Source organism: Hyla sarda, chromosome 13 (assembly GCF_029499605.1).
Source record: "Hyla sarda isolate aHylSar1 chromosome 13, aHylSar1.hap1, whole genome shotgun sequence".
NCBI lineage: Eukaryota > Metazoa > Chordata > Amphibia > Anura > Hylidae > Hyla > Hyla sarda.
The window spans coordinates 12,975,549-12,998,835 of record NC_079201.1 but is presented as its reverse complement, the minus strand read 5'-3'; the positions used below and the strand labels follow the sequence as shown (position 1 = coordinate 12,998,835).

The 23,287-nt window shown below is 42.9% G+C and overlaps 2 protein-coding genes across 10 annotated transcripts in view; one reads left to right on the top strand and one right to left on the bottom strand.

Moving 5' to 3' along the window:
* Window positions 1-10,511, top strand: part of MMP9 (matrix metallopeptidase 9) — a 38,020-nt gene extending 27,509 nt beyond the window's left edge. For both annotated transcript variants that reach the window (XM_056549997.1, XM_056549996.1), the window contains exons 3-13: window positions 1,238-1,386; window positions 2,591-2,719; window positions 5,593-5,766; window positions 5,876-6,049; window positions 6,194-6,367; window positions 7,619-7,774; window positions 8,362-8,569; window positions 8,679-8,812; window positions 8,941-9,091; window positions 9,187-9,290; window positions 10,373-10,511. In XM_056549997.1, the coding sequence (XP_056405972.1) occupies window positions 1,238-1,386; window positions 2,591-2,719; window positions 5,593-5,766; window positions 5,876-6,049; window positions 6,194-6,367; window positions 7,619-7,774; window positions 8,362-8,569; window positions 8,679-8,812; window positions 8,941-9,091; window positions 9,187-9,290; window positions 10,373-10,482 (1,663 nt within the window). In that variant the 3' untranslated portion in view covers window positions 10,483-10,511. The remainder of the gene's footprint in view (window positions 1-1,237; window positions 1,387-2,590; window positions 2,720-5,592; window positions 5,767-5,875; window positions 6,050-6,193; window positions 6,368-7,618; window positions 7,775-8,361; window positions 8,570-8,678; window positions 8,813-8,940; window positions 9,092-9,186; window positions 9,291-10,372) is intronic.
* The window catches only part of ZNF335 (zinc finger protein 335), a 346,490-nt gene that overhangs the window by 147,666 nt on the left and 175,537 nt on the right, over window positions 1-23,287 (bottom strand). The gene's annotated exons all lie outside the window — the stretch shown is intronic.

Below are 23,287 nucleotides of genomic sequence, written 5' to 3'. Positions count from 1 at the left end.
ATTCCGCTTGGAAATTCGGGTGAAGCCGCCTTGCGTTGTTATTTATGGGATTCTGCTGCACCGTGCACACCACAGTATTTCTGTGGCAGAAAATTCTGCCACAGAAACTCAAATTCAAATAAACTCAAATAAACATTCTTTCAGAGGAATTCCCCGCTGACTGTTTTACCATCAATGGCGGCTCCTGCTGCAGATGGAATCTCCACCTGTGAATGGGCCCGATACCTCAGAGCTGCATTCATAATTCTGCTGGTCCATACATACACGCTAAGCAGACTTCCTGTAATGCTTCACTGTATTTTCACTTGAAAGCTGAACATACAGTTAAAGTGTTGCATTTTATAGGGAAATCCACTCAGTCTAGGGTTAAAGGGGTACTCCGTTGGAATATATATATATATATATATATATATATATATATATAATATATATATATTATTATTATTATTATATTTTTATTAACTGGTGCTAGAAAGTTAAACACATTTGTAAATTACTTCTATTTAAAAATCTTAATCCTAATTAGCTGCTGTATGCTCCAGAGGAAGTTGTCTAGTTCTTTCCAGTCTGACCACAGTGCTCTCTGCTGACACCTCTGTCCATGTCAGGAACTGTCCAGAACAGGAGCAAATCCTCATAGCAAACCCCTCCTGCTCTGGACACTTCCTGACACGGACAGAGGTGTCAGCAGAGAGCACTGTGGTCAGATTGGAAAGAACTACACAACTTACTCTGCATACAGCAGCTGGAAGGGTTACAAATTTTAAATAGAAGTTATTTAAAAATATGTTTAACTTTCTGGCACTAGTTGATTTAAAAAAAAAAAAGTTTTCCACTGGAGTACCACTTTAAATGGAGGGTGTATTCCTTTGAAAAGTACCTGTGAAATATAACAAAGGCATGGTCTTCACTGGCACCTACTGGAGGTCACGTCTCTTTAAATCAATATTTGACCCATAAAAAGACTTGAAACATGACTGGGATTATATGCCAAGACAGAATGTCTCCAGAAGATAGACTTACCAGCCTTTAAAGGGCTCTTTTGTGGTCACCCCGGTCAGTACAGAGCAGGGTTATGAATGGATGGGTAAAAGCAAAGAGCATGTATGACACTGGATGGAGCATGGCTGGGTCTCCTAAAAGCAGGCGAGCCCTGGAACCAACCTGTGTGTTTTAGATTTACTGCAACATGTGTTTCAGGTGTATATTTTAACCTAATGCCTTGACTTATGTGTAGGATCCTCAACTACTCCCCTGATCTTGACCCTGAAGTGATTGATGATGCCTTTGTGCGCGCCTTCAAAGTCTGGAGTGACGTTTCACCGCTTACATTTACCCGAATCTACAATGGAGAACCTGACATTAATATCTTGTTCGGATCTGACAGTAAGTGAATGTTGTCCCATACAGGATGCCGTATCCTAATATCCTAATTATTGTTCAATTTAAAGGGGTATTCCTGGGCAAAAACATTTTATCCCCTATCCAAAGGATAGGGGATAAGATGTCTGATCGTGGGGGACCTGCTGCTGGGACCCCCCGCGATCTCCCTGCAGCACCCGCATTCTACGCGGGGACTTCGTCTCTAGTTTTGGAAACCTCCGGGTTTCCGGGACTGGGGACGTGATGCAATGCCCCCTCCATTCATGTCTATGGGAGGGGGCGTGGCGTGACGTCACGTCCCCAGTCCCGGAAACCCGGAGGTTTCTGAAACTAGAGGCGCAGTTTCGGAAACCTCTCCTCCACATCGGCGCGTCACGACCCCCGCCCGAAACGGAGGCCGCCATGCTCCCTCTATATAGCTCTATGGGGTAGCCGTTTGGTTATTTTTGGCTCTCCCATAGAGCTATATGGAGGGGGAGTGGCGGCCCCCGCTTCTGGCAGGGGTCATGACGAGCCGCTGTGGAGGACAGCCAGGGCTCCATATAGCAGATTGCGGGGGTCCCAGCGGTCGAACTTCCGCAATCTAAATCTTATCCCCTATCCTGTGTCTTTTCACAAGCCTTCTCCTTTAAAGGGGTACTCCAGTGGAAATTTTTTTTTTCTAAATCAACTGGTACCGCAAAGTTAAACAGATTTGTAAATTACTTCTATTAAAAATCTTAGTCCTTCCAGTACTTATCAGCTGCTGTATGCTCCACAGGAAGTTGTATTTATTTCTGGATTTTTTTCAGTCTCTCTGCTGACACCTCTGTCCATGTCAGGAGCTATCCAGAGTAGGAGCAAATCCCCAAAGCAAACCTCTCCTGCTTTGGACAGTTCCTCATACGGACAGAGGTGTCAGCAGAGAAAACTGTGGTCAGACTGAAAAAATTACAGAAAGAAATACAACTTCCTGTGGGGCATACAGCAGCTGATAAGTACTATAAGGATTAAGATTTTTAAATAGAAGTAATTTACAAATCTGTTTAATTTGTTGGCACCAGTTGATTTAAAAAAAAACATTGTTTTCCACTGTAGTACCCCTTTAAGGTATAACAAAATAACACAGAGAAGCTGGCCTTCCATCAGGTAGGACAGAGCACCTTTTATGAACTGTTTATCCTACATTTTAAAACCAAGGATTATAAATAAATATCTGTTTTTATAGACCACGGAGATCCATATCCTTTTGACGGGAAGGATGGTCTTTTGGCTCACGCATACCCACCCGGGGAAGGTGTCCAAGGTGATGCTCACTTTGATGAGGATGAAAACTGGACTCTCGGGACTGGAGTGGGTGAGTGCACATGAACAACCATAGGATCGGATAATCCTATCAATCGGTTGGGCCAATAACAATTAAACTTTTATACGGACCAGCTAAGAAATATTACATTAAATTAATTATATGCAACGATGCCTAAAATCTGCCATGAAATGATAACTATATTTGCAAAGACACTTGACTAGAAACACAGAAGAAAGATAGAAAACTGCTATTTTGCCGTAAGGAATATTTCAATTAACACAGTTCGTCAGCCGGAATAATGACTTTTTCTTTCTAAATGGATATCAGCTATTTACTTTTCCAAACTTTTCACTATAAAACAAATGACAAAACACATTAGTGATTGTTTGCTATGGTATACTTCTGAGCTTACCCATGTAGACCATGTTAGGCTTCCTTTATTATTTGGTTAGTTTACTCTTGTAGACCATGTTGGGCTTCCTTTATTATTTAGTTATCTTACCCTTGTAGACCATGTTAGGCTTCCTTTATTATTTGGTTAGTTTACTCTTGTAGACCATGTTAGGCTTCCTTTATTATTTGGTTAGTTTACTCTTGTAGACCATGTTAGGCTTCCTTTATTATTTGGTTAGTTTACTCTTGTAGACCATGTTAGTCTTCCTTTATTATTTAGTTATCTTACCCTTGTAGACCATGTTAGGCTTCCTTTATTATTTGGTTAGTTTACTCTTGTAGACCATGTTGGGCTTCCTTTAGTATTTAGTTAGATTACCCATGTAGACCATGTTAGGCTTCCTTTATTATTTGGTTAGATTACCCTTGTAGACCATGTTAGGCTTCCTTTATTATTTGGTTAGATTACTCTTGTAGACCATGTTAGGCTTCCTTTATTATTTGGTTAGTTTACTCTTGTAGACCATGTTAGTCTTCCTTTATTATTTAGTTATCTTACCCTTGTAGACCATGTTAGGCTTCTTTTATTATTTGGTTAGTTTACTCTTGTAGACCATGTTGGGCTTCCTTTAGTATTTAGTTAGATTACCCATGTAGACCATGTTAGGCTTCCTTTATTATTTGGTTAGATTACCCTTGTAGACCATGTTAGGCTTCCTTTATTATTTGGTTAGATTACTCTTGTAGACCATGTTAGGCTTCCTTTATTATTTGGTTAGTTTACTCTTGTAGACCATGTTAGGCTTCCTTTATTATTTAGTTATCTTACCCTTGTAGACCATGTTAGGCTTCCTTTATTATTTGGTTAGTTTACTCTTGTAGACCATGTCAGGCTTCCTTTATTATTTGGTTAGTTTACTCTTGTAGACCATGTTGGGCTTCCTTTAGTATTTAGTTGGATTACCAGTGTACACCATGTTATGCTTCCTTTATTATTTGGTTAGTTTACTCTTGTAGACCATGTTAGGCTTCCTTTATTATTTGGTTAGTTTACTCTTGTAGACCATGTTAGGCTTCCCTTATTATTTGGTTAGTTTACTCTTGTAGACCATGTTAGGCTTCCTTTATTATTTGGTTAGTTTACTCTTGTAGACCATGTTAGGCTTCCTTTATTATTTGGTTAGATTACCCTGGTAGACCATGTTAGGCTTCCTTTATTATTTGGTTAGTTTACTCTTGTAGACCATGTTAGGCTTCCTTTATTATTTGGTTAGTTTACTCTTGTAGACCATGTTGTTAGGCTTCCTTTATTATTTGGTTAGTTTACTCTTGTAGACCATGTTGGGCTTCCTTTATTATTTGGTTAGTTTACTCTTGTAGACCATGTTAGTCTTCCTTTATTATTTGGCTAGTTTACTCTTGTAGACCATGTTAGGCTTCCTTTATTATTTGGTTAGTTTACTCTTGTAGACCATGTTGGGCTTCTTTTAGTATTTAGTTAGATTACCCTTGTAGACCATGTTAGTCTTCCTTTATTATCTGGTTAGTTTACTCTTGTAGACCATGTTAGGCTTCCTTTATTATTTTGTTAGTTTACTCTTGAAGACCATGTTAGGCTTCCTTTATTATTTGGTTAGTTTACTCTTGTAGACCATGTTAGGTTTCCTTTATTATTTGGTTAGTTTACTCTTGTAGACCATGTTAGGCTTCCTTTATTATTTGGTTAGTTTACTCTTGTAGACCATGTTAGGCTTTCTTTATTTTTTGGTTAGTTTACTCTTGTAGACCATGTTAGGCTTCCTTTAGTATTTAGTTAGATTACCCTTGTAGACCATGTTAGGCTTCCTTTACTATTTGGTTAGTTTACTCTTGTAGACCATGTTAGGCTTCCTTTATTATTTGGTTAGTTAACTCTTGTAGACCATGTTAGTCTTCCTTTATTATTTAGTTATCTTACCCTTGTAGACCATGTTAGGCTTCCTTTATTATTTGGTTAGTTTACTCTTGTAGACCATGTTAGTCTTCCTTTAGTATTTAGTTAGATTACCCTTGTAGACCATGTTAGGCTTCCTTTATTATTTGGTTAGTTTACCCTTGTAGACCATGTTAGGCTTCCTTTAGTATTTATTTAGATTACCCTTGTAGACCATGTTAGTCTTCCTTTATTATTTAGATAGTTTACTCTTGTAGACCATGTTAGTCTTCCTTTATTATTTGGTTAGTTTACCCTTGTATACCATGTTAGGCTTCCTTTGCTTTCTAATGAGCTTATTTTTGTAGATTATGTTAGGCTTCCAAGCTCAGCTTTGTAGACCATGAAAGGCTTCCTTTCCTTTTAGTGAGCTAACCTTTGTAGACTATATTACTTTTCAGCCAGGTCACCTGGGTACTCCATGTTAGGTGGCTTTATTCTTATTAAACTCCTTTTTGTAGATCATTTACTTTTCACTCATGTCCTTCTCTTTTCGGTGACACTCCTCCACCCCATATAAATATTTTTCAATAATGTCTAATTTGCTTTCTTCCAGTGGTGAAGTCTCGGTTTGGAAATGCAGATGGAGCTCTGTGCCATTTCCCATTTGTGTTTGATGGTCAGACATACACCTCCTGCACAAGCGCTGGGCGATCTGATGGGCACATCTGGTGTAGCACAACCGCCAACTTTGACGAGGACAAAAAATATGGCTTCTGCCCTAGCGAGTGTGAGTTCCCCCTACTGATCCAGAGTCTAATCTAATACAAGACTCTATACTAGTGAAGATGGTGGTTACAGGGAAATGTTTAATCTTATTTTGTGTTCTCCCTTTGCAGTGCTTTACACCTTTGATGGGAATGCAGAGGGAAAGCCATGTGTATTCCCTTTTATTTTCGATGGTCAGTCTTATTCTTCCTGTACAAAAGAAGGACGTTCAGATGGATATCGCTGGTGTAGTACCACAGCCAACTATGATAAGGATGGCAAATATGGATTCTGTCCCAACAGAGGTGAGTGCAGGACTGTATGAGTGGGCTAAGTAAACTCATATAAGATGTTTGTACTTGGCTGATATATAAGGCATGTGGATATGACGTCACATGGTACTGAGATCTTTATGGACAGTATTACTTACTAGACTAATTTTCATGCAGACACTTCTGTTACTGGTGGAAATTCCCAAGGCGACCCTTGTGTGTTCCCGTTCACCTTCCTGGGCAAGACATATCGCCAATGTACAAGTGATGGGCGAGATGACAAGAAGTTATGGTGTGCAACAACCTCCAGCTATGACCAGGACAAGAAATGGGGATTTTGCGGAGACCAAGGTACCTTCTATGAAACAATCTGACCTTCTTTCAAGCTAACCAGTATTTATCAAACAAGCATATTACATGATTCTAGGAAATAGCAAGAAATTCATTAGCTTCACCAGTTCTGGGTTACCAAGCATTTGTCGCTCAATCTAACGCACTAAGAAGAAAAGCTGTTTCGGGGTTCTAGTCCTTGTCGGTACAGAGTAGGGATCTTGCTGGCTAGGTGGGAGGACTAGAACCCTGAAACAGCTTTTAACGGGTGGGTAACTTAGATTCTGGCTTGGCATATAATCCCCATTCATGTTTTAAGGCCCTTTCAGGGTCAAAAGTTGATTAGAAGGGAAGCTACCTCTAGTAGGTGGCACTGTTTTTCTGGAGGATAGCTACATTGCTTGGCTTATAAAACTCCATATGCCAGTTTGGTGTTCTCCTCAAGGAGACACACTACCCCTTCAGCTCCTCCTTAAAGGGGTACTCCACCCCTAGACATCTTATCCCCTATCCAAAGGATAGGGGATAAGATGTCTGACACCCGCAATCTCGGCTGCGGCACCCTAGACATCCGGTGCATGGAGCGAACTTCGCTCCGTGCCGGATGACTGGCGATGCGGGGCAGAGGTTCATGATGTCATGACCACGCCTCGCTCGTAATGTCACAGCCACGCCCCCTCAATGCAAGTTCATGATGTGCTGCCCCCTCCCATAGACTTGCACTGAGGGGGCATGGCCGTGACATCACAAGCCTCTGGCGCTGCACCCGAAGCTCTAAACGAATGCCGGGTGCAGCAGCCGAGATCGCGAGGTCCCCAATGGCAGGAGCCTCCACGATCAGACATCTTAACCCCTATCCTATCCTAGGGGCGGACTACCCCTGTAAGCATTGTTATCTAAAACATGGGTATGCCATTCCATTCCAGCATGAAGTATCTAGTTGCCATATACTTTTCATTTCCAGGCTATTTCATGCATCTATTTATTTATTATTTATGTTTGTCATTGTGCCACTCTCACTCTCACAGGACTTTTACAGGGTGTGGTGCCCTTCTGGAAGTCTAGGGGAGATGTGTGTGACCATTAGGTTCCTCACCGAAACCCTGAAACCACTTTGACTTCTGAGAAGGCCCAGGTGGATGCTGGGAGCATGTTGGTTCCTTCTAAGCTTTAGCAAAGGGGGGACATAGATCCTGGACCTGTTTAGACGACTTGTGTATGTTCTGTGATGCCTCATGGTGATCTCATCTCGCATATATTGTTTTTCCGCAGGCTACAGTCTCTTTTTGGTGGCGGCTCATGAGTTTGGTCATGCATTAGGACTGGAGCACAGCAGCGTCCAAGATGCCCTGATGTACCCCATGTACAAATACATCAAAGACTTTGAGCTCCATCCAGATGACATAAGCGGGATCCAGTATCTCTATGGTATGGACATCTATGTATATTTGCCCAGCTACTTTGGTATTTGCCACCATTGACTGGAAAAGCCAATGGACTTACTATTTATGATAATTAAAAGCAGCCGGATCTGCTTCTCTCCTCGTACGTAAATCATTCTCACCGGCAAGTGTGCTGTTGCCGGGCAACCTGTAAATGTGGATTGATTGTGAATGGAACGGCGATGACTGGCACTTTGTTGTACTGGTGTAGAGGTGGAGGAATTAGAGTTATTACTCAGAGCCTCTTCATCATTACATGAGAGTTCTATATAAAGCACACCTATCGCTACGGTGTAACGCGCGGAACTAATAATATAGTAACCAAACAAGGTACAGGAAGAATTCTTTTTTTGGTTGTCGCATTTGTTAATGGTCCTAGATTTTAAAAAAAGCACTAATTAAAAAAAAAAGGCAGAATAGATAAAAAGAGCCAATGTGTTCTTTACTGTCAACGTCTATACTCCGATGATGTATTGCAACCCAGCGGAACACGTCATAGTGATTAATTACCAGGCACATCGTGGAGAGCGCGACAGCTGGAACGGCTCCATTAATTCTTCTCTACATTTTTAGGAGCTGGATCTGGTCCAGAGCCCACTCCGCCAAAACCCACCAAGAAACCAATTCCTACCACCACTCCTGAAACTCCTATCACCACAACCAGCACAACAACAAGCGTGGACCCTGACGTCCCGGTTGATCCTACTCAAGACCCATGTAAAGTCAAAGTTTTTGATGCCATTGCAGAAATACAAGGAGAGCTTCATTTCTTTAAGGACGGGTAAGAGGAACATTATATAGGTTGCAATGTAAACGGCAACACCGATACTTAACCGATTTGTAGTCCTCTTTCTGGTAGTGTTGACGTAATCCCTCAACTTATGTTACAGAGTGTACTGGAAGTTACCTGCCAGAGGTCCTCCGAAGGCTTCCACCCCAATTACAGACACTTGGCCTGCTCTGCCCTCCAATATCGACACTGTATTCCAGGACCCTAAAAGCAAGAAGATCTTCTTTTTCTCAGGTAGGACACCTAGCGTGCCACTAACCACGTGCCACTAAACTATGAGTGAATTGCTGAGGAAAACAATGGATTGTTGGGTGAGGTTGGGTGTCACATGACATAACTATCTAACATCACGTCTCTCGCAGGTCGCAAATTCTGGCAGTATACAGGAAGTACCGTCCTGGGACCCCGTAGCCTGGACAAACTGGGATTTGACAAGGATGTGGATAGAATCTTAGGCGCTATTACTCGAGATAATGGGAAGGTCCTGTTGTTCAACGGAGAGAGATACTGGAGGTAAGTTTTTTAGGACAAACGTTGCGATGCAACCATGAAAAACGTTGTCGATAGGGATACAATAATGGTAACTTTGTTTTTTTTCCTTTTAATAGACTTGATGTCAAGTCACAAACTGTGGATAAGGGGTACCCCCGAAACACGGACGACGATTTTGCCGGGGTTCCTACTGACTCTCACGATATCTTTGTATATCAAGGTAATGATATATATGCCAACCTGTCACACTGAATAATAAGTGACAAGGCCTCAAAACTGTTGGACCTCCAGCTGTTGCAAAACTACAACTCCCAGCATGCCCGGACAGCCAAAGGCTGTCCGGGCATGCTGGGAGTTGCAGTTTTGCAACAGCAGGAAGCATACTAGTTGGGAAAAACTGGTTTAGTGGGAAAAGATGTAACATGTTTGACTGAAATCCCTACTCCAATGTTGAAATCCCTACTCCAACCAGGGTGCGTCCAGATGTTGCAAAACTACAACTCCCAGCATGCCTGGACAGCCTTGTCAAGCGCTAACTATATAGATAAAACTAAAATGTCTATACAAGTGGCTTCCTACCAGCCACCTAACACAACAGTCAACTCACACAGGTTATTTTGAGGCTGCAAACCTTCAGAACTCTCATCAGTGGTGCAGGTTCCTCACAGCCTCACTTGCAGACTGCTTCTCATCTAATTTTAAAGCCCAGTGATCAGCTGTCTCCAGCACCTGTGCTGATCTCATCAGTGGGGCAGGTTCTTCACAGCCTCACTCGCAGACTGCCCCTCCCCTATTTTTAAACTGCAATGACAAGCTGTTTACAGCACCTGTGCTGATCTGGGCCTATTTGAAAACTTGAAGAGACCCAAAAAGGTAGTGAAATGCCCAACTACCAACCCCTGCCTTCCATCCATAAAAATCCAGGCTCGATAACACGACTTAGCGAACTATGTTTTGCCAGGGATTTTAACTCTTTCTGGATTTCCCCAGTTTTTTTTTATCCAGCTTTCTCTGGATGAGATATGGCTTCTAGAAACCAGATATCGACATACGACAGATACCTTAGAGAAATATATTGATCCATGACCACTATTCCTGTCATTGCCTTACGCATGATACAGGTAGATTAAACAACATTTTCAAAGGAGAAAGGTTCACTATAAGAATCCAGTATACACTCTGACATTCATAAGCCGCCATTCCACATGTACACGTGAAACGCAACCCGTCGTAAATTATATCCCCGCCACACTTACGTGTTAGGTCCATGGCACAAACTCACAACAAATCTTCTTCTTGCAGGAAAATACTACTTCTGTCAGGATTTCTTCTTCTGGCGCATGACGTGGCGCAAGCAAGTTGAAAAAGTCGGATACGTGAAATACGACCTTCTGCGCTGTCCCGAAAATTAGACGCAGCAGGGGCGTCAAACCGATCAGGAAGAGAGATGGGGGGGGGGGGGGGGAAGGGTCAGTGAGGAAAGAGTTAAACAGCTCATTTCGACTGGCAGAGGTGGCTCGGATGCCTTTTTTTTTTGTATTTATATATGTGAACCTGAAGATCTGCCCCTTCTTCGGGACGGATGTGCGTTTACGAGAGAACTGTAAATGTTCAGGCACTGTAAACATGGTCTCCATGTTTAATCCCCCTTTAGGGAAGCGTGTGTGTGTGTGTGTGTGTGTGTGTGCGTGTGTCTACGTCTGCCTGGCGCAGGCTTTTTGGAGAACTGTGTGACAGATGATGAGTTGTGGCAGTATTAAGATGAGACAAGGTGACCTTTCAGAGATTTCTATAATATATTGTTTTCTTTTCTAATAAATGCTAATAAATATGTAATTCCTTCTTTACCCGTGCGTCTCTGTTTTTAATTAAAAAATGTAAAAAATTGGGGAGTTAATTGGGAAAAAAAATCATTAGCTGTTGATCCCACCTGATCTGATCAGAAATCGTCATAATGTTACGTTTCCACACAATTTATTTTTGGCATGAAAAAAAAAACCTCTAAAAACTGCCCCCTCATTTAGCAATTTTATGTTTTTGTTTTTTTTTAAATAGTGGGTTTTAGTCTTGGCTTTTTTTATTTGGCTTTTTCCTCCCCTCCGCAGCACAAGTCATATGATTCATTCTTCAGGATTTGGGGAAAGAAAACGCCAATGTTAAACCCACACTGTGTTTATGGGAGAAAAAAACCCGCCATAGTCATTTGAAGACCACCACTGAGCCAAAAAACGGCAATAAAGTGTGCAAAAAAAAAATGGCAAAGGAAAAAACATTGTTTGTCTGGTGTTTCATATTTCCCTATCGACTCCCAGTTTCCTCTGGTCATGGTGTATTTTTTCCCCCAAAAAATGCCATGCGGCAAATTTGTGTGCAGAATATGGTGTCCTCCTATCATAAGTCAATCGACCAAGGGCATTAAATGGGTACTTGGCATTAAAGGGGTAAGATGTCTGATCGCGGGGTTCCCACAACTGGGACTCCCACGATCTCTGTGCGGCTCGATCGGTCGTGACGTCACGGCCATGCCCCTCGTGATTTCACGCCACGCCCCCTCAATGCAAGTCTATGGGAGGGGGCGTGGCACCCACCACGCCCTCTCCCATAGACTTGCATTGAGGGGGCAGGGCATGAGATCATGAGGGCGTGGCCGTGATGTTGCGAACCATGTCGTCCGCTCGGAGCGTTTGGAACATTCGGGCCGCGGAGTACCCCTTGATCATCGGTGTATAGTTGGGAGGGGGGGGACAAAAGGTTGTTAGGGTAGGTGGATGCAAGCAGGCCATGGGACAGTGAATAAGAGTAGATAGGCTGGCTCTTGTTGTGCTGGTGAACGCCCCCTGGACACTTGAGCCTCATTTGCATATTAACAAAAAGGCTCATATCGTCAAATGGAGAGGACTATTGAAGTAAATAATTTTGACTGGCCTTATCTAGCTGTCTGCTTGTTTCCACCACTTTTTTCCCTGCTGACAGGTCCACTTTATCTGGAATGTTACCATTGATGGCCTACGCTCTGGATCCATCAGTGATCAGTGGAGGTCGGATCCTTGGGACTCTGTCACAATGAAGGGGATTCTACAGAGTCCCTGTAAGCACCTGTATTGAATACTAGTGGGTCACAAGGCTACAGAACCAATCTTAACCTATAGCAGCCACCTTCCCAGGGTCCTACTAATGGTTCCCCATACTCAGATGCCCCCAGGTCTTGATGGTGGAGCAGGATAGGAAGGCCCACCAATAATTGCACAAGAAAATACATAAAAGCTCAAACTAAGTCGGACATAATGAATACTACTCACCGGGATGACTGCAATTGATAGAAGCAATAAGATGGTTGTGCATCCCCTGACCACTCTCTTTGGATGAGTAGCAGTACTCGCAAACTGATCCTGGCAAACCATCAAGATGCAAGAACCATACATGCCGGTAAACACAACCGTAGAGTAACAGTCCCACCAAAGGCAAGAGCAAGCAGGTCTATGGTAACAAACTGAATGATGGCTACACCGACCAACAAGACAGAGAGCATAGACAGAATGAATAGGAAGCGATATCCATAGCACCTGCACTTCGGAGCACACAAGCCACACTAACAGCCAGATACTACTAAAATCTGGCATGGATTCATTCTCAGCTCATCTTGAAGAATTAAATGGGGCAACCTGGAGCGCCAAGCACAGTTCAGTGAGTGCCTCCGTAAACTATGGAGGTGGTATGGTGCTTGCAAGGGCACATGGCCACCTTTTTTGTGCTCATCAGATGCTGAGGATAAGCTATCAATGTTACAGTCCCCTTTAATGAGTAGAAAGGTAGAATAGCTATTATCAAGCATTAAAGGGGTATTCCGGGATTTTAATTTTTTTTGTAAGGCAGGGGCAGCAAAGTTAGTCTTGTTACTAATATACTTCTCTTACCTATGTTTAGTGGCTGGTATTGAATTTCTTTGTCTTTCTTTTCCCCGGAAGTTAATTTTGTGCAGCCTACAAAATGAATGTTGTCTCGGACCTTTCCCAGCTTGCTGTGCGGCCCGAGACATTACATCACAAGTCAGGTGCTGAAAGGGGGCTTGGCTGCTCTGTCTGTTGTGTGTGAAGCCAGTCCCCTGATGTTACCGGCGCATTATTTTTACACAGATCCACCGCTTGTATGTCAGGTGTCGGGCAAGTCATGTGATCAAAGGGGGCACGGTTGTGTCGCAATGGGTGGGGCGACCGATGTGTGGGAGAGAAATAAGTCCCCTCCAACCTAGAAACAAAGGATCCTGGGGATTGTAGTCTGAACAGAAACAGGATGTAGCAAGTTCCTCAAAACAAGCCAGCAGTGTGATGGGAGACACAGGACATGGCCAGTTACCACAAACACAAGCACAGATCCTTGGTAAGCATGTCCATTACTAAAATCACCTTATGTTGGATAACCCCTTTAAGGCCAAGCATAAATATAGAGCACCTTCTTCTCTATAGACCAGTGTTTCCCAACCAGGGTGCCTCCAGCTGTTGCAAAACTACAACTCCCAGCATGCCCGGACAGCCTTCGGCTGTCCGGGCATTCTGGGAGTTGTAGCTTTGCAACAGCTGGAGGTGCCCTGGTTGGGAAACCCTTCTATAGACAGTAGCATTGTTGGTAGACTCCGTTGAGTTTAGGGCATTACTAATCAGACAGTGGGGGCATCTTACTTCTCGCAGACAAGAAAAACATCTTTCTGCTTTATTATTTCTGCGGGAAAAAAAAATCTGTTCATAAATCCTTCAAGAATCTTGAAAATCTAGTGCATAACATGTAGGAGTTAAGAAGGGTGATGACTGAGCTGCATTGAAAATCAAAGCGGAGGCTTTTTGATCAGGCTGGATGGGGCATGACAAGCGTGAAACAGCAGTGAGCTTAATGTACAAAATGAATGGAAGAAACCATAGGCTGGAATATAATGAGTTATTGCTGGAAATATCAGTATCAGCATGTGTCTATCAGAAGGTGAGAAGGCTTTGTTGGCTGCTGTGATGGTCAAAGTGGAAGAAGAAGGAGGACGTTGGATCTGAGGCGTCACCAGGCTCCTTAAATGGGTACTCCGGAGAACTAAACCCATAGCCCATCCTTTCCTTCTCATCAACCTATTTAACTGTCTAAATATCATTCATTAGCTATATAGAGCAGGGTCCCCTCTATGGCTGTCATGCACGAAATGAGGGAATGGCATCATCCAGCCATCCACTCGGTCTCTGTCCAAATCCCTCTCTGAATGCAGCCCCCACTCTCCTAAAAGACTCAGACCATGGGGTTTCTGAAAAACAAAAATAGAGAAAGAGAAACACAGCCGCACATTCACAATTTATATTTTGATCTATTTGCTTCTCAGCATAATTTCAAAAACTAACAGGTTGTTATTATACATTTTGATCAAAAAGTACAAGCCCACTCGCCACGTCAAGGCCACCTAGCCAAAGTGGGTCCCTAACCTAACACTGGTGTATCGCCGGGCGGCGACCACTGCCTCCGAGACACCATGCCCACAGGGGGAATGACCAGTGGTCAGACAGCCCCACTGCTGCCTAACGGAGCCCCTGGCTCTGGGCCACATCACCCCACAGACAAAGCATCACAGCAACAATGGCCGCCACAGAGCACCACACCAGTGTGAACACCAACCATGTGCTCCCTGCCAGAGGGCTGTGAGAAAGCTAGGTAGAAACCCTTATGCAGTCTCCTGCTGATTAAAAATGCCTGGGCCCAATGGGTGGAGTAGAGTGCTGGCCATGGAAAAGGTGAGAGACTACAGATATACAACACAAATAGAGAAACAGAAACACAGCCGCACATCCACCATTTGTATTTTGATCTACGTGCTTCCCAGCATAATTTCAAAAACTAACAGGTTGTTGCTATACATTTTAATAAAAAAAAGTACCAGCCCACTTGCCACATCATGTGATTTCTGCGCTAGTCTGATGAGTCATGCTCTCTCTTTAGTGCTGAGAACTGGGAGGTGTGTGCAGCCTCAGCCAATCTGACACTGAACCTCTCTCTGCAGCTCAGAGCAGGAGGATGGGTGCTGCTCTCATAGAGGGATCTGACTGGCAAAGCAGAGCTGCAATGATTGCTGTGAGATGTAGGCAAGGGGAGGGAAAAATGGCAAAGAATAAAATGCAGCCAGAGAAGACAACAGGGGCCACAGAAGCCATGCATATCAGGTAGTATGGTTTACAGGGAACATATCCAGGTCGTGTGGTGGCTTAGGAGCTTTAATATATATATATATATATATATATATATATCACATTAACACACAAAAACTGAGCAAAGAACAGGTCAAGTGGCTGCTGGATTATATTTGAGAAGTCATCAGAGAGACCTTCCCCAGTGACTTCAATAAGGACACCGGGGTGGCTTGCGACAAGTTCTTCAGTTTTTCCTCTTGTGTCCTGACCTCCAGCTGAGCTGGGACAATACATGATTCTTCAATCATATGTAAATGTCTGAATAAACAATGGTGGGTGAAAAACAGACAACTCAACCAATATACAATCTCCACACAGAGTTTAGACTCTGTAACAAGGTAGCATTACGTGCTATTATGTCACATACTTCTCTCTGTTATTCGTACTTATAGCCAACCTATGTCTACAGCGCCACCATCTGATTTCCCTGTTTTTGGCGTGTTATACTGTATACTTAAATGGTTGCTGTCATTTTAAACAATTCCCCTCTATCTGATAGTCTGTGCATTTTTTTTAACACATTTCTTTCTTCTTTTCCCCAAGAACAAAACTTGTCCACTAGGTGTCTCTCTTCTCTGTAATCTGCAGTCCACTGTTAGCTGTTAGGGAAAATCTGTCTCTAGTAACAGCTAGAGCAGGACAAAACACAGGAAGAGGGAGCAGAGCTTAGTATGTGCTGTGTGCAGGGGAGAGAAAGATGGAGCCTGTCTGAGCTGTGCCAGTCTGCCTGCTCATGATGGTCCACACTGTTCCTGAAAGGTAAATCAATGCTTCCCTCTCATCTTTAACCAACCATAAAGCTCGGGACAGCTGACCCTTGTAAAAAAAATACCTGTATACTGCTGCGCCAATGACTTCTATGTAACTTTGTGTAGCACAGAGCTCGAATACAGCCAAAAAATAGCCATGAGCCTTATAGGGGTACTCCGGTGGAAAACTTTTTTTTTAATCAACTGGTGCCAGAAAGTTAAACAGATTTGTAAATTACTTCTATAAAAGAATCTTAATTCTTCCAGTACTGAATACTACAAAGGAAATGCTTTTCTTTTTGGAACACAGTGCTCTGTGCTGACATCACGAGCACAGTGCTCTCTGCTGACATCTCTGTCCATTTTAGGAACTGTCCAGAGCAGCGTGTGTTTTCTATGGGGATTTTCTCCTACTCTGGACAGTTCTTAAAATGGACAGAGATGTCAGCAGAGAGCACTGTGCTCGTGATGTCAGGACAGAGCACTGTGTTCCAAAAAGAAAATAATTTCCACTGTAGTATTCAGTAGCTAATAAGTACTGGAAGGATTAAGATTTTTTAATTGAAGTAATTTACATATCTGTTTAACTTTCTGGCACCAGTTGATTAAAAAGAAAAGTTTTCCATCGGACTCCAGCGTTCTGCACATTTTGTTCAGAACTCTCTGAGCCAGAGGCCGTGATCGTGACGTCAAGGCCACGCCCCCTCGTGACATCACATCAAGGGTCCTCCATTCATGTCTAAGGGAGGGGGCGTGTCGAAGACACGCCCCCTCCCTTAGACATGAATGGAGGAAGCGTGACGTGATGTCATGAGGGGGCGTGGCCTTGACGTCACGACCACTGACGCAGGGACCCGGCGATTTTTAGAAAGCCGGACGCTGCGGGAGATTGCGGGGGGCCCCAGAAGCGGGACCCCCGTGATCAGACATCTTATCCCCTATCCTTTGGATAGGGGATAAGATGTCTAACAGCGGAGTACCCCTTTAATGCTTGATATGGAATCAAAATTGTAGCAAAACATGCATGGTTGTTTACCAGTAAGTGGAAAAAACTGATAGGCAAAAACCAAAACAATGGCGCAGTCATAAGAGAGGGAAGGTGCATTATGTATCCGCGTAATGCGGACGGCCTTCCTATTGAGCTCTGCGGTTCTTCTCGAAACAAAATGAAAACAGCGTGATGTCTGATTAAAGTCTCCGTCCCCCGGTGGCTGATGATGCTTAATGATGTACAAAGTATATACTGCACATTATACACGTGAGACGCCTGCAATAATCCACTCATGACTGTAGGGGCAGAAGATCTACATTGTATACACTGATAATAGAAGAGATTAGTGATGAGCAGCAGAGGCCATATTCGAATTTGCGATATTTCGTGAATAAATTGACGATTATTCGTCCTATGGTCGCGGAATTCGCATATTCGCTATGTTCATTCACTTTTTTTTCCATGCGAAAATTTGCATGGAAAATTTGCATAAATACTCGCATAAAAATTTGCACGTGAAAAAAATAAAACACACAAATATTGATCATTACGAATATATAGCACTATATTCTAAATATTCGCGAAATCGCGAAGTGCCGATATTCGCAATAAAAATTAGCATTACGAATATTCGTGCTCAAAACTAGAAGAAATATATTTCATAAGATGATTAGTTAATTCTTGTACATATATATATATATATATAGATATATATATATATATATAAAACCAATGTTCCTTAAAGGGGTACTCCAGTGGAAAACTATTTTTTTTTTAAAGTTTTGGTACAGTTTTTGTGGGAATTATTTATTTAAAGGGGTACTCCACTGTGCTGGGGGCTCGTCCGGGATATGCTTTGTAGATCAATCCTGTTACAGGATTTTTATGCAATACCGGAGAACACCAAAGATCCTTTCACAGTGGAAAAATTTTTTTTTTATCAACTGGTGCCAGAAAGTTAAACAGATTTGTAAATTACTTCTATATAAAAATCTTAATCCTTCCAGTACTTAACAGCTGCTGTATGCTCCACAGGAAGTTGTGTTGTTCTTTCCAGTCTGACCACAGTGCTCTCTGCTGACACCTCTGTCCGTGTCAGGAACTGTCCAGAGTACAAACAAATCCCCATAGCAAACCTCTCCTGCTCTGGACAGTTCCTGACACGGACAGAGGTGTCAGCAGAGAGCACTGTGGTCAGACTAGAAAAAACTACACAACGTCCTGTGGAGCATACTGCAGCTGATAAGTACTGGAAGGATAAAGATTTTTTAATAGAAGTCATTTAGAAATCTGTTTAACTTTCTGGCACCAGTTGATTACCCCTTTAATAGGTTGAGAAGAAAGGATATGCAAAGCAGCTCTCACGACACCTTTCTCAAGTGGTTTTCCCTTTTAAATATCAGTGTTTCATTCCAACTCGGAGTCTTGGAAACTGACTGGAAATGTATGCCAAGCCAGAGATCTTTCAGAAGTAGCCTATAAGTATCCACACGTCTTTCTGACACTCTCCTTAAAGGGGCACTCCACTGGCCAGTGTTTGGAACATCTCGTTCCGTACACAGTGTGCGCACTGTGGGGGGTTGTCTACGCCCCCTCGTGACGGCACACCACGCCCCCTTAAAGCAAGTCAATGGGAGGGTGTGTGGCAGCCGTCACGCTCCCTCCCATAGACTTGCATCAAGGGGTGTGACCTGACATCACAAGGGGGCGGGGTCGACACCCGCAGTGCGCACACAGCATACAGAACTAAATGTTCCAAAAGCTTGCCAGTGGTGTACCCCTTTAAGGAGAAACATTTCCCCTTTGGTACCTTAAAGTTAGTAACAGTGGCCAAATAATTGTAGTAGAAAGCTGCCCTGGACCTCTATGCATTATGGAAAATATGATTGTATTGTCTTTTGATGGGTGACATCATATATGGTAATGAATGACATCATTGGTAAATGAATCTATGTTTTTTTTCTTTGGGGCCGAGTAGAAGCTCCTGGCAGATAATGTTGGGGGAAAGACAAGTATTCCTTATCCACAAGATAGGGGATATGACTGAACAATGCGAGTTTATGGAACAGTCTACCTCAGAAACTGCTCATAGCATAAACTGTTAAAGGGGTACTCCACTGGAATTTTTTTTTTTTTTAAATCAACTGATGCCAGAAAGTTAAACAGATTTGTAAATTACTTCTATTAAAAATCTTAATCCATCCAGTACTTATAAGCTGCTGTATGCTCCACAGGAAGTTCTTTTTGAATTTCCGTTCTGTCTGACCACAGTGCTCTCTGCTGACATCTCTGTCCATGTCAGGAACTATCCAGAGGAGTATAGGTTTGCTATGGGGATTTGTTTCTGCTCTAGACTGTTCCTAACATGGACAAAGGTGTCAGCAGAGAGTACTGTGGTCAGACAGAAAGGAAATTCCAAAAGAAAAGAGCATACAGCAGCTGATAAGTACTGGAAGGATTAAGATTTTTTTTTTTTTTAATAGAAGTAATTTACAAATCTGTTTAACTTTCTGGTACCAGTTGATTTAAAGAATTTTTTTTTCCAGAGTAGTACCCCTTTAAGGGAGTCATAACAGGTTTAGACACATTCTTAAAGGGGGTACTTCGCTGCCCCAGCGTTCAGAACATTTTTCTTCCGAACGCTGGGTGCGGGCTGTGGGGGTCGTGATGTCACGCCACGCCCCCTCAATGCAAGTCTATGGGAGGGGGCGTGGCCCCTTCCCATAGACTGGCATTGAGGGGGGCGTGCCGGGACGTCACGAGGGGCGTGGAGTACCCCTTTAACAAAATAATGGTAATTTTCATGTAAACATATAGAATTCAGGTTTCCGTTAACCCCCCCTGTCCCTGGTTGAACTTGATGCACTTTTGTCTTTTTTTCTACCGTACCGACTATGCGGCTATGTAAATTAGTAATTATCATCTTAATTTTATATTTCTTACTTCAGTCACTGTTGAACTTCACTTCCTCCCAAAATGCTGTATAATATATTCTCAGAGGCTGATAAAAATGTAATGAATTCAAGTCTAGATTAGCACATAAAATCCTTCAGACGGCACACCATTACGGTCAGGACGCCTTTTTTTTTTTTTTTTTTTTTCATTGTCAGTCGATATTTGTGTTTTTTCGGTATTTGTCCCATTTTTGTAGCCTTCATTATAGAGGAATATGTTGGCGCAACATAAATATTTATTTTTATTTATATGTTGGTTTATTTGTAGGTAGTAAAAAGGGGAAACAGAAGTGACATCTACTGGCTGAAAACAGCAGTGCCGCCTATCGGAATCCGACAAATACCAGAGACATCTACAGTCAGGCACGTGTTGTATTTTTTCCTAAGATAATAGGAGTAACAGTAGCGAGACTAGGGGCGCTATCGACTCCCATTATAGGCGACGTGTTCTTTTACTGGATGCAGTATGTTTATTTGATAGGCCACTGTTTTGTATTGCTTGCTTAGTTCAATACAATAGTAAAATATTATAATGTGTATTTTATAATAGATGTCACTATTTAAAGCATGCAGTCTGAAACTGCACGCTGTACAATACAGGTCTCTAGGGGTGGAAACAAGGGTGGTCAGGAGGACATTCGTCACGCTTCTGCTCCTCCACTGTGGCCCGGGGTTCCTCCAGGGCCATCCTCTCCACCACCCTCATAGTAGTTCTGGGCACCTTACCTTTTACAGTTGCACACTGACTTTTGTGCTGCACTATACAGGTCTTTGGGAGGGGAATCTCCTTACTACTGAGGTGACACAATGTAACAAACCTCCTCCTCATGTAATCTCCTTACTACTGAGGTGACACACTGTAACAAACCTCCTCCCCATGTAATCTCCTTACTACTGGGGTGACACACTGTAACAAACCTCCTCCTCATCTAATCTACTTACTACTGGGGTGACACACTGTAACAACCCTCCTCCTCATGTAGTCTCCTTACTACTGGGGTGACACACTGTAACAAACCTCCTCCTCATGTAATCTCCTTACTACTGGGGTGACACAATGTAACAAACCTCCTCCCCATGTGACCTCCTTACTACTGAGGTGACACACTGTAACAAACCTCGTCCTCCTGTAATGTCCTTACTACTGAGGTGACACACTGTAACAAACCTCCTCCTCATGTAATCTCCTTACTACTGGGGTGACACACTGTAACAAACCTCCTCCTCATGTAATCTCCTTACTACTGGGGTGACACACTATAACAAACCTCCTGCTCATGTAATCTCCTTACTACTGGGGTGACACACTGTAACAAACCTCCTCCTTATGTAATCTCCTTACTACTGGGGTGACACACTGTAACAAACCTCCTCCTCATGTAATCCCCTTACTACTGTGGTGACACACTGTAACAAACCTCCTCCTCATGTAATCTCCTTACTACTGGGGTGACACACTGTAACAACCCTCCTCCTCATGTAATCGCCTTACTACTGGGGTGACACACTGTAACAAACCTCCTCCTCATGTAATCTCCTTACTACTGGGGTGACACAATGTAACAAACCTCCTACTCATGTAATCTCCTTACTACTGGGGTGACACACTGTAACAAACCCCCTCCTCATGTAATCTCCTTACTACTGGGGTGACACACTGTAACAAACCCCCTCCTCCTCATGTAATCTCCTTACTACTGGGATGACACACTGTAACAAACCTCCTCCTCATGTAATCTCATTACTACTGGGGTGACACACTATAACAAACCTCCTCCTCATGTAATCTCCTTACTACTGGGGTGACACACTGTAATAAAGCTCATCCTCATGTTATCTCCTCACTACTGGGGTGACACACTGTAACAAACCTCCTCCTCATGTAATCTCCTTACTACTGGGGTGACACACTGTAACAAACCTCCTCCTCATGTAATCTCTTTACTACTGGGGTGACACACTGTAACAAACCTCCTCCTCATGTAATCTCCTTACTACTGGGGTGACACACTGTAACAAACCTCCTCCTCATGTAATCTCCTTACTACCGGGGTGACACACTGTAACAAACCTCCTCCACATGTAATCTCCTTACTACCGGGGTGACACACTGTAACACTGTTGCTCATAGCTGACTTGAATGCACATATGGTAGGAGGTGAGAGCTGGGGCCCCATGCGGCAGATCACAGGGAGTCCTAGCGGTTGGACCCCCTGCGATGCTTTGGATAGGGGAGAAGTGATTATTAAGTGGAGTACCCCTTTAGCCTTAGGCCGAACAGAATAGGAGGAGTATTTGGTTGGATGGTCACCTAGGTAATAGTACCCATGACATAAAAGGTTTTCATTTGCCCTTCAATAAGATGTTTAGTAGAGAAGATACAAAATCACAACATTAAGAAAGCCAGTTGTCACTTGCTGAGAGATGACCTTAAAGGGGTATTCCGCTCTTAGACATTTTATCCCCATTCCAAAGGATACAGAATAAGATGTCCAAGGGCGGAATACCCCTTTATTGGCATGAATTGGGACAGTATCCTAAAAAAATGAAAGTATGCAAACTAAGATAGGTCCTATAAAAGATATAAACCTTATGGGAATAAACTCATTAAAACAGACAAAAAAACAATGGAGTTACCGTAACTAAAACTGTAAGGGGCACAATAAATGATAAAAAGAAATTGTTTAAAACTGGTGAAGCAAGAAGATAGCGACGAGGCATCAAAGAATTATAGAGGAAAAAATGAACTGTGAAAATGACAAGTAAAGGCAGCGAAGACGGGAACCTAGAGAATCACGGGCAAAAAAAAGAATTCTATATATTTCAACTACAGATATATTTGTTCCCTGCATAAGTGAAACCGTTAGTTTGGTCTCCACCCGGCCTGGCGGGAGACAAAACTCAGGAAGTGCATGTGGGGCATGGCAAGGCACAGCTCTCACAGGCTTCAGTGACGCCGCCCCTGCTGGGGAACACCCACTTTCTCCTGCTGGGAGCTCACACAATGTGAGCAGGGGGAAGGGATTATCCAGGAAAAACTTTTTTTTTATATTTATATCAACTGGCTGCAGAAAGTTAAACAGATTTGTAAATTACTTCTATTAAAAAAATCTTAATCCTTTCAGTACTTATGAGCTTCTGAAGTTAAGGTTGTTCTTTTCTGTCTAAGTCCTCTCTGATGACACCTGTCTCGGGATCCGCCCAGTTTAGAAGAGGTTTGCTATGGGAATTTGCTTCTAAACTGGGCGATTCCCGAGACAGGTGTCATCAGAGAGCACTTAGACAGAAAAGAACAACCTTAACTTCAGAAG